The sequence below is a fragment of the Pogonomyrmex barbatus genome, unplaced genomic scaffold (genome assembly GCF_055798465.1).
Source record: "Pogonomyrmex barbatus isolate J1 unplaced genomic scaffold, ASM5579846v1 scaffold2, whole genome shotgun sequence".
In the NCBI taxonomy this organism is placed as follows: Eukaryota; Metazoa; Arthropoda; class Insecta; order Hymenoptera; family Formicidae; genus Pogonomyrmex; species Pogonomyrmex barbatus.
In genome coordinates, this window is record NW_028297116.1 from 20,854,675 (window position 1) to 20,866,879 (window position 12,205).

General features: G+C 38.5%; 1 protein-coding gene across 2 annotated transcripts in view; it reads right to left on the bottom strand.

Moving 5' to 3' along the window:
• The window catches only part of Ddr (discoidin domain-containing receptor 2), a 168,630-nt gene that overhangs the window by 42,430 nt on the left and 113,995 nt on the right, over positions 1-12,205 (bottom strand). For both annotated transcript variants that reach the window (XR_016138987.1, XM_011643757.2), the window contains exon 6: positions 700-847. Coding sequence is in view for 1 of the 2 variants with exons in the window: in XM_011643757.2 (XP_011642059.1) it covers positions 700-847 (148 nt within the window). In the remaining variant the exon portion in view is untranslated. The remainder of the gene's footprint in view (positions 1-699; positions 848-12,205) is intronic.

A 12,205-nucleotide genomic window follows, 5' to 3' on the forward strand; every position in this document is an offset into this window, starting at 1 on the left:
TTTCTTATTCTTTATTGTGGATAAACGTGGAGATTTTATAAGCAGTTTCATGATAAGAATAAGGAAGAATAAGGTTTATGACTAAATTTATATTTGTCTGGCACTGAATAAAAAATTTCCACCGTATTCTTTTTTCGTATGCCCTTTCTGATTCCACAAATCTGAGTTACAGTCGAGATTAAAGTGGCTGCAATCTCTCGTCAAGAAGTTCCGGGAAAATGGACGCAGTCCGTAGCCGATGTAAAATATAAAATGCATGATAACACGCAAGCGATTCCAAAGGGATTTCTACCGCTTGTTTCCAGTTTTATCTTTACAAGTGATAGTGCAGGTGTTAATGGAATCGTATATAATTGCTTTCGCTTATACATAGCGTGAAATTGATTCATCATCGTAACTATTATCACGTTAAAATATATAACGGCTCTCTAATTTGATTAAAAAAAAAAAATCCAATTATATCTTTTTACATCTCGAATAATTTTATATATTGCATCACCGTTTTGCGTGCAGTTAGCGATAAAAATTTTTTCAGATCGGACTGGAATATTTTTTTCCATTTATCGCAAGCATTTAAAATTGCTGAAATATGACGATCCAACTATATTTTCGTTGTAAGCGAAATGAGCAGCAAGTTGCTTGCAAAATAAATAGATGAGAAACGTAGTGAAAAGGAATATGTCCATATATTTCACTCACCTGTCCATGGACAGCCATAAAGCTCTACGCGCATACATACTATACGCATATGAGAGGTGTAAGGGATAAAACGGATCTTTGTCGCGACAATAGCTGGATCGAAGATCTGTTCCTCTTCCGAATATGGATTGTTATTGCCCACCAGAAGCTGCAACAAGAGAACAAAAAGATTGTTAATACTATTGTAGGCAAAAATTATTGCGATACGGAGACAAGCGAAATATCCCAGTTATCAAGAAAAACTGTAATTTGAATTCTATGATTTGTTCCATACGATATTTTTACTGAAACGAGGGGGTTTTTATGTTGCCTGTGTATGTATACACAATAGAGACGCACGGTGAAATAGTTAACTTTAGTCACATCCAGATATTTCTGTTCCAGTTGAAAAGCAGGAAAACAAATATGCATTTCATAGTATTCGTATAGAACCTGTTTTTTGTACTGTATGTAGCTTTTTATTTTATTATTCAGAGGATCACACGCATTTTTCATGCTATACAATTTCGCAAAAGATAACATTGAAAAAATACGTTTTTAATTCTATTGCTGTACAAACTATGTAACATTTTCAAATCCTTTTATATAGAACATATATATATATATATATATATATATATATATATATATATATATATATATAGTATTTTTTCCCTATATTTATTATTTCAAAAATGTCACTTGAATTGCGATATACGTAAGGTATCAAAATACCGTTGTCGCAAGTAAATCCGAAAAGAGATAACGATCTGTTATCTGCAATTTGTCCATCACGATGCATGAGGACACATGCAATGTGATTGCATTTGGGAATGAGGCTGTCCGATGTTCATTGGAACATGTTTACAGCACTAAGAACGAATCTCACGGACCGGAAGCGCCATTTTCCGGATCCGATTAGTAAACAACAGTCCGCCGTGAACCTCCTCTAAATGTAAATGCAAACGTTAAATCTAGACTGGAAGCAGAGGCTTCCCGTTCCTCCCATTCGCATTCTGCAATGCTCCATATATACATTCGCGTCTCTCACGTCGTATCGCAGAGACGTGCACGGGGGTATCGTCGTCATCGACGAACACGAGATTAACAGTGAAATACGAATGTCAGCGCGCGTCCGAGGAAGAGATCAAGCCTACCGATAGGATCGACCAGGTTGTTTGAGAAACAGGGTCTTAAATTTGATATACGTGTATATTACCGCGTGCGCTGATAGACATGTTAGGGATAATAATACTGTATCTGCACCGTGTTTCGCTCGGAATGCTATGTAATTCAGTAGCTGTGTCTGTATCCTGTTCTGTTTTGCATTCTGAGCATTTGAACGGATTAGCGGTTCTCATCTCCCGTTATATTCGCGTCGTAAAGTTTTATCTGTAATTACAAGCTTATCTCATCGCTAAAATATTGATAATACGCGAAGGATCATAATACTGTTAATCGACATGCTTGTTAACTACACGAAAGATGGTCTGTAATTATCATTAACGTTTGAAAAAGTGATTTTTCTTTCTTTTCCCTGGCATTAAGATAAGAAATTGGTACGATTATAACAAATCTTTTTTTGAAAATTAATCTAGTCGAACAAGTCGGTCTGGACAAGTTATATATGATACATTTGTGATATATTTGTTTTTATATTCACTTCGTTGTACCAATAGGAGATAGAATGGGTTGAGTCTGATGATGTGAAGCTTTTTGTGATAAACACTATTTTATAGATATATTTTCATTTTCCAAAGGTATATTTTATATATGCTTTTATTTCCAAAAATCAAATGTCAAAGGTGTTTAATCAATTTGAAAGTAAATTATTTTTACGAAAATTGAAGAAATCGCCATAAGCTACTTTTTATTTTTCTCAAGCTTAGCGATCAATATATTGCTTAATTGCCATTCACGTTAGTACGAAGTAATCCATATCAGCGTGCAGATTATAGAATCGTGTAGAGAGCGATACATGACACGTTGGATCGTCCAAACACGCCGACCGTCGTCATCCCGAAGAGCAACGGGTCCGCGTTGAAATATGAATATTCGCGCGATACCAGACATCTCTCTCTCCCTCTTCTCTCCTCCCTTTCCCACTATTTCTCTCTCTCTCTCTCTCTCTCTCTCTTCCCCCCTCTCTCTTCACTGAAAACCGAGTGCGGTCTAAATACCGTGCACAAGCGGAGTAGATGTGACACAAACGCTAATATGCTCTATACACAGAAACGGATCGTGGCTCGAAGTGGACATCAGCGACCATTGGCCTTTGCTTTGATTTGTGTTACTGGCGGTACCGCGATTAGAATTTCTAACCAGGAATCTGTTATTTCGCGTTAATCATATAAAGCGTAGAATCTGATGTCCATATAGCCGAGAGGTTGAAACTCGGAACATTCGTGCTGCCGGAGCGTCGTTTTGGAATTTCAGAATTACAGTGAATAGTGGAATATCTCGCGTATCCCAACGCTGATAGTTATTTACTCTTTGTTCGTTTATTTATACGCAACCTGATATCACCCTTTTATTGACGAATGTCATAGAAATGTCGCATATCGTTAACAGAGGTGGGCAAAAGTGCAATTTAAATTAAGCGACGAAATAAAACTGGCAAATTTAAACTTCAAATTTACTCCAAATATCCCGTTCTTACATATGTCATATTTAAGGATAGTGGAATCGTGAGCTTAATAAGTTTATAGATAGTATAGAAAGTCCGCAGCTGTAAACGGCCCACGAAGTTGTAAACGGCACGCAAATGGAACGTGCCTCTTGAACGGTGGGCCGCAACGGCGGAGTGGAGTTTCCGCTATATCGGCCGTCTCGAAACGACCGACCGCGGATGCATTACAACTGCAACTGCAACGTGCTAGAATACAAGCCAGACCGAGGTCTACGCGATAGGAATAATTAATACACCTATATATAAGGACGCTAGGGGGGTAGGAGACGCTTCTACGATATCGTCTCACCGACACATAAAATTGATGTCTACGCTAGGGGCAAGTGGAATCTCCTTCTGAACGCTTTGCCCGAGTCTATAATTTGTCGGCACAAAGCTGAGAATAGTCTCGGCTGTCTTAGATTATGAACACTATGATATCCAGGTGATATTTCTAATAATATGCGTATAAATAAAAGACAAATGTATGAATAATATGTTTGTAATATCTGCCATTTTTAATATTTACATATTTATGATACGACTGATTTTCAATTGCCGTTATTTGTTTAACAATTTTAAATAAAAAGATTGAAATGTATCTTACAGATTATATTTATTTTACATTTTGGATGAATTATATTTATTCTACATGATTGGATGAAAAAAATAATACCGTTGATGTTCGTTTATCTGCGGTTTATCGTGAAAAATAATTTTCGTGTTTTTCACAAAAATATTGCTGTCCCCATCAAAATACGTATTTGATAACTGTTGCAATTTTTTTTCGCATATGACGGCTATTAAATAAAATCGAAGATAAAATTTGCGGTGTCGTGATGCTTATTGTTGAAACTCCGAAAGTAAAACTTCATTCGTAATATCGGTTAATGCGATTGCGAAGTGACAACTGAAAAAATGTTAACGGACATTTTTATAGAAATTTTACGAAATTTCATGCTGTTACGATTATACGTGTATGTATACTAAATTTCATATGTGTAACGCTTTTTAATTTTAATATATTTCAGCGTTAAAATTCGCATCATTTTGCGATGCAATATATCGGCGAATTTTTACATGCTCGTTTTTATATTCACACAATTAATGCCATCGATTTCGTTTATACTGCAGGACAGTCGACCTCGTTTTGTCTCAGTAATAAAAAACCTCGCATCTTATCCTGAGATCTCCTTCCATTGTAAGTGTAAGGAAACAGTTCTCAGGAGAGAAACTTTGAGAAGGTTAGTGGGTCGATCGAACGTATTTCGGTACAAGACAACGAAAGAAGGAAAGTTTATGTTACGCTTGCGCGTTTATGATCACCTCGTCTCAAGCCGCTTAAGATTACGTCGTTTCAAACGCGACCAAGCGATGTGCTTTAAAACAATTATAGGTATACCCCAAGTTTGCGACCAACAATCTTTTCAAATTACAATTTTCCACATAAACGAAAATCGTTCTGCGATTTTCTTTAACGCGCACTTTTACTGTATGCAAATTGTTGCAATTATTTTTCTCGGCTATTACAAGTATCGCTCGCAGTCTATAAAATAGCAGAAATTGAATATTATCACGAAGAATATCGTCACGACGATGACTTTTAACATTTATTTAAATAATACGTAGTTTTATATTCCGAATGATTAAAAATTGACACAGGATTATTATAAGAATCGTTAACACACCGAGTTTGAGATAGCGTTCATTAACTCGCAAGGGTCAAAAGGTCGAAGCCAGATAACCCGGACAGATGGATCGTCTTACGGAGGCGAAAAAGCGGAACGGGCTTACGCGGCGCGTCCTATTTCCGCTCGCCCGGCCTGTAGGCAATTACTTTCCTGGGGGCACCCTCGTGGAAAGGAGACCGCTTCTAATCTGTTTGCGGTCGAAATCATGCTCTCTGCATTTCCTTAATGAAGACTGTTTCACCTTAACATCCTTAATTTCGCAAAGAATCACGTCTTGTATATGCCGCTTCGTTGATGTGCGAAAGTCATTGTTTCCGTTCATCCCCTTTATAATAATATGCTGGAACGTTCATTAATTTTTGTTTTACATCCCACGCAATTGGATTACCTGATAAAATGCCTGAATTATCTGACAAATTAAACTTTCTTCATCTAAATTTCCCTGAGAATCTCATTATTAACCGTAGAATTACCATGACTTGTGACATTGTGGCGACGTACGTTCCCATTCTAATTTGTCTGTAGCATGACATTAGATTCCCTAATACTTTGCTAACAAACTAGTGCTTAATTGTAACATCCCTAATTCCAAGAGGAAGGAACCCTTCTCTATCTCGATTAATGTTAATTAATTTAATGTTAATTAAGGTAGAATTCTATACTAAGCGTTATTTCGACTTTTCATTAAAATAAGATTCAGCGGAAGGTGCGCGGTTTAATAAAATTAGCGTTACAACGTATAGCGTATAAATTATGTAGACGCGGTCGAAACAATGTTGTAACGTGCCCGAGAAATCTAGGATACCCTGTATAATCTACTCATGAGTGAACAAAGTTGGCTCGAACGGGTCTTTCTCTCTCATGTATAAGCGAGTGCTTCGACAAGTATAAAACCGAGGGAAACAAACCTCCTCCCCCGAGTAGCAAGGAGAAGGAGGATTTGACCCTTTCGTACGTCGGTCCGAGTGCTCTCATCCGGATTGAAACGCTCCTCTATCGAGACTGGATTTCTAACGAGGCTAGTGAAGAGAGGAACAGAGACCGGCACTGTAAAAAGAAGGAGAAATGCGCACAATATATAGTGGAAAATTGTCACCGGTTCATGCGGTAATCCGCTAATAGCGTGTCCGCATACATACGGCCGTACGTACCGATAATCCATAATCCATCGATACTGGGTAGAACCAATGTGCATATGTCCACATGGTAGAGAAAGCGCGGGGTATATATATATTTTATCTGCACATATATTTATGTCATACCTGTGCGGATTAAGAGCAATTTTATGGCGATCTTCCATCTACGGCTATCGATTATTGAACTCCCGTGAAAAAGAAGAGAGAGAGAGAGAGAAAGAGAGAGGGGGGGAGGGGGAGAGAGAGAGAGAGAGAGAGAGAGAGAGAGGGGTGGGCGAGATAGATACATATACGCGTAAAAGTTTCCTATGCAAGTTTATCGTATTCTTTAATTCCATCCAACTGAAACAACTGAACTGCATTTTCTTTCCGTTCGAGAAATATGGTTGATTTTTCAAAAGCTTATATCCCGTAAATCCAGTGGAAAAATGGAACGGTAGCTGTTCTGGTTCGCCTGAACGGCTTTTCTTCTTGATTTGTCTGACTAGACACGGACCTCCGCTACTGACAACGTTAAGGATAAAACTGAACGTTAAGGATGAACTTTTCATTTCTGAATGGAGTAACTGAAGTTTGGATTTCCAACGTAAACATAATCAAATATTAAATTACATAATTTTGCTATTTCTCACGATTATACTTATACACGACTATACTTTATACGATTACTATACTTTATGATGTGAAAACTCCATGAAATTAGATTACGTGACCGTAGATATGAGATGTTTAACCTTCCTAGAATTTATTAGGTGCAAGTTATTGTTTGCGAAATCTTCGCTTGTTTGCTCCGCTAAAATTTTTCTTTATAAAAATTTTAACGTGATAACGTAGTGGGTATCAAAATTCGCTGCGTCACAGGTTCAGTGATTACATAATGAGAGCGGTTCTTAACTATTCCTTGTTTATTTTTTAATATTGTACATCCGAGCAATTTTACTGCGCGCGAATACCCGCGATAATGACCATCACGTAATGACTGGGGAGCCGAACAGCATTTCGTAATGGTGCTCGCTATATTGCAATTTGAATTTCGTTGAAATCGGTGAAAAAAAGGGGTGCCGGGTGCCGCGGAATGAATATGTTAATTGGCTCTGGAATTGGCTGTCCCTATCGGTGATTGATTAAAATTCGATACGTCGTGACGCTGCCGCGTTGGCCGACCGAACGATGGACGAGAGGGTGAAGAGGGCGAAAGAGCGGCGAACACGACCGGGTGGGAAGGGAGAGTTAGCATGACTGCAACGAACCGGCCGTTCAGGGAAGTTACTTTGCGGATAAACGAGATTGAAATTTCGATGGAAATTACCGCCGATACCTGTGGACTTAAGCGAACTGTCACCAAGTCAAATAGCAGTGACGACTTGTCGATTACGTCAGAGGGTGCGCCATCATCCAGCATGCCAGACTAAGAGAAATGGAAAAAACGTTTTCGATGTTCGCGTCTTAGTTCACTTTCCGATATTCCGCGTCTTGAATTGCTCAAGAAGTCGACTGTGGGATTACACAAAGATTGACGATATTCAAAAGTCAGAAGATACGTGTTTTTCAACTATTTTATCAGTTTAATCGCTCAAATTAGAATACATTCCAAAAATTTATGATCCGACGTATATTGTAAATTGTTAAGTTTTCAATAATCTTAGCCGCATACATTTTAAAACTTACATATAATACTGGGATATATTTTGCATAGCAGAGTGCGGTGAGGAATTCTGCTATGCAATAACTCTCATGGTATAGGATTTATCGTAGTGCATCTCTGGGAATATTATCGTAGAGAGAAGCTGCCGAGTCTTGTTTCTTGCATACGTCATCAGCCTTTTACTGAAATCCGCAAGATTCGAGTATACAGAGCATAGCGTAATTCATGATACAATGAAAAAAAAAAAGAAACATGTAATGTTTGTTTCGCGTAGGTAAAAGTAGGTAAAAGATTTATGATAAAAATTATTTTATTATTTTTTGAAAATTATTTTTTAAAGATTATTTTTAACTTCAAAGATTTAAGAAGATTAGTATTTACAAGAAAGCCAAACATGAAAAAGATTATTTGATTTCGAGCTTAAGAGTTAATAGAGATCTGAAGGCGGTGTATTGGCACTTTTCCAATCTTTAGAAAACGTTGAAAATACAATTTCCGCAAAAGATAAAGCGGATAATACATAAAAGTTGGAGAAATACGAGAAAAAAATATAGTTCGCGTGAAAGAATAAACAAATTCATTTAGCTCTGTCGCGACAGGTAGGTTCAAGAGCCGCAGCGAGGACTGCTCGTATTACAGGGAAGACGTATACGAGTTACCGTGGGTGTACCTCTCTCACAAAGTCTCGTCCGTGCCGGTGTGTCGGCGTTAATGAAACACGTCCACCGTTGGCAATTGTCCCGCCGCAGGCACGACAGCGGCCGTCCGAACGTAAAAGGAAGAGGCGCGAGCTGGTTGGCTGCTGTATTCCGCTCCGTTTCCATCAGGTTGCATCCAGCAGCCCGAGGTCCGGCTACTCTCCGGCGTTTCGTGAATTTAGATGAGCCCGGCCTGTCCGGCTTAATTCACGTGCACCTCATAAGAAGCGAGTCATAATCTCCCTTTCGCACGGCGCGCACGTTCTATATTTTTGTTTCGTTATTGGAGTAATGTCGCAGCCGGTGACCGTCGGCCGCTTTTTTCGGCCTGAAAATGTAACCGGTTCGTTGCACGCGTCAGCTCGGCGAACGTAAAAATATAGCTCAAGCTCCCTGTGCCAGACTTTCCGTAATATTCATCGTGTTTATCGCGCTGCGTTTGCACGCACGATCGTACAAATACGAATAATTACGTAGTCGCGAACTATATCTTTAGACGCGAAGTATATGTTTTTGTTCTCTAAATTTTTGCGCGGAGATTTAACGCAACATCAGACGCGCGTATCATTTATCATATGTTATTATTCATTTTTCTTCTCTGTGTTGTCGTACGTGATATATTCATCGCGTCAATTCTTAATTGTCATGTATATCTCTGCATTAACTTCGCTGCATCGCCATTATAACAAAACGAGGAAGTACTTGATCGGATACCGAAAAACTCTCTTTCACGTTACCTGTTTCGTCTGAGATATGAAAACGGGAGCTACATCTACCGTGGAAAAATGCCTGCGGAAAGCTCAGGTCACGTACAACGGCGCGATAACATAGTCGCTCTTCCTATTCTTCGTCTTTCTCTTTCTTCCTCTCACTTCCTTTCGCGCTCATCCCCCTTTCGTTTTCTCATTCAAGACTGTTCGTTCTCCCCGCCCGTATTCAAAGTGCAAGGAGCAAAAGGAAAGAGCGCGTGCACAAAGATCACATGCCGCCTAGATTGAGGCTGCAGGGTAAACGTTCGTGTTCCCTCGTACTCTTTTGCTTCTGGGCGTTCTGTCTCTCCTCCACCTTCGAATCTCCGGCTTGCTCTCTCGCTTTGAGCAAATCTGCGTGAAAATGGGAAGAACGTCTAGTACGAATCATGCTGGAGGGATAGCGAAAAGTGTGTACGTTGAACGTGCGCCTATACGTGCACGAGGGAGGGCATAAGTGAGAGAGAGAAAGAGAGAGAGAGAGAGAGAGAGAGAGAGAGAGAGAGAGAGAGAGAGAGAGAGAGAGAGAGAGAGAGAGAGAGAGAGAGAGAGTAGTGAGAGATAACCGTGGCGAATATCAGAGCCCTTCTGATGACGACGGGGTCGAATAACGAGGCCTCGCCATCCACGATAGGACACGGTTCGGAGTTGAAAATTACTTCCGAGTCACGGAGCTTTTCCTGCGGGGCCAGATGACGGCGACGACGACGCCGACGACCCTCCGACGAGTACCAGCCGGAGGTGAGTTATGATAGTCTATCGAAGTAAGTTCGTTACCGATGAGATTCTTGATTTTCTATTTATCGGGAGACCGTAAGGCAGCTAGGTAATAAGTCTCTTCGTAGCCGTTGCCTCTCTCTCCCGGACGAAATTAGTTCTTGAAGGAAATATATTGCGGATGCCGAGGTAAATACTGAAAAATCCCAGTACTTCGGGTAATCTTTTTTCTATTACGACCAGCAATTTGCGACGGGGCACGATAAATTCGCGCGAGCGAGTGAATTTTAACACTTATACGTGATAATATCATATCGCCGGCATTGAATAATGTTCGTGGAAAGATAGAGCGCCCGGGGCGATGAAGCGCGCGCGAGAATTCAAGAAGATGATTACTGAAAAAGCAAATAAAGGATGCTTATGAATGAAGGAATCATGAATGGGAAAAATCAACATAGTCAGAAACGAGATTTCGGATTCTATTATCCAGAAATAGAAGAAAGAAAGAGCCAATAGTGGATTTTATCGGAGGCCGCAAGAGAACGGCAATGCATTTTCTCGCTTGATCACGGAACTCATTGATCCCACGTTATTATTAATAGGTTTGTGCGCGCGTATACTCTCTCCGCATAATGGAATAAAAATGTAAAAAAACAGCGAGCACGGCTCGAGAACGCATCTACCGATAGTATTTGAAAAATGAACCATGCTCGTTACGATTGATTATGACTTACTGCACCATTTTGGTAAGCGGAATAAATGCACTCGCTTTATTGTGCATCCATTAAAAATCCATTTACCAATGGCAGCTTGTGGATTGTAGGATAATAGCTGCAGCAGCACTCGGTGTCCGATAGAATAGCTTTAACTACCGATTTTCTATCGTCTTTAATTATGCCGTTTGATCGATTCACTCACCAAATTTTTTTCTGTCTTCGTGACTAATTCACAAGTCATTTTACCACTAAAATCTTTAGAGAGAGATACGAGAATATATATTGTAATTGCTGCTGCCTAATTAAATCTCAATTTAATAAATTTTATACTGTATAAATCCATATGTTTAATAATAATAATTCTCTTGACAGTCTTCTTGTACATACTTTTCTGTGCCATTTTATGTATCATTTAGAGTGTAATAAATTGTAATATACCAATTATCTTTTAAGTCTTCAATAATATGTATTATTTGTGCTCAGATAAGCCATAACTAAAACTGTTTACATGAAACGCTCTTATCTAATACGAATTTAAGATTACGTCCATAGAATCTGAGTAGTTTCGTCGCCACAAGCAAATCGCTTAACCGCCGTGATATATTTTGACGGGCTAATGGATATCGCGTACGGATTATCATGCTAAAGAGACGTTAATTAACACGTCGCATCCAGTAATGGCCGTTCAACCGGGACAGAGGTTCTCATATATGCAATACCCGTATCGTGTACGGCGTTTCCTAGATAAAAGGAGGACGGAAATTAACATCAATACTGTAGATTGATGTTAACTGAACTAAGTTTTATATTCCGCATATATAATTTGACGGAAATTTTATGATTTAACACGACATACTTAGTTTCTTATATTATAAAAATACTAATTAAAAGAATATATTTTAGACAGAAAGAGAGAGAGAGAGAGAGAGAGAGAGAGATTTGCATTATTTTTATAAAATAAGACATTGATTACTAACTTTAATTCAAGTCAATCAATTAAATTATTAAGTCATATTAATAGTGGGATAATGCAATATAAAGATTGCATAGTTCTTTCCATAGAAAAATGTCATGAATATTCGATCTCAAAGATTCCGAGAATTCAAATTCTCGGAAATCTATCGAATTAAATGATTCCATTTCTATTTGATGTATTTACTGAAATGAATGAAATCTCCAAACTCGCTTTTCTGATAAAATTATGTTAAAGTTATCATTTAATTCCTATAATTCCTAACTAATAGATAAATATAAATCTTTAGGTAGATAGATCCAGATTGTGCTCAAAAAGTCATTATATGAAACCGTTCTATAAACAAAACTTATAAAAAAATATTGAAATAATTATATATATTTATATGATAAATATAGAATTCATTTTATATCCCTCGCTTATCAGATTAAAAGCAGACGGCAGTAGCTTTATCAATTCGTAACTATACTGAATAAGTCAGGAGAGGGAACTTGAGTTAAATCCAGGAAATCGAGCCGTTTCGTACGGAGTCTG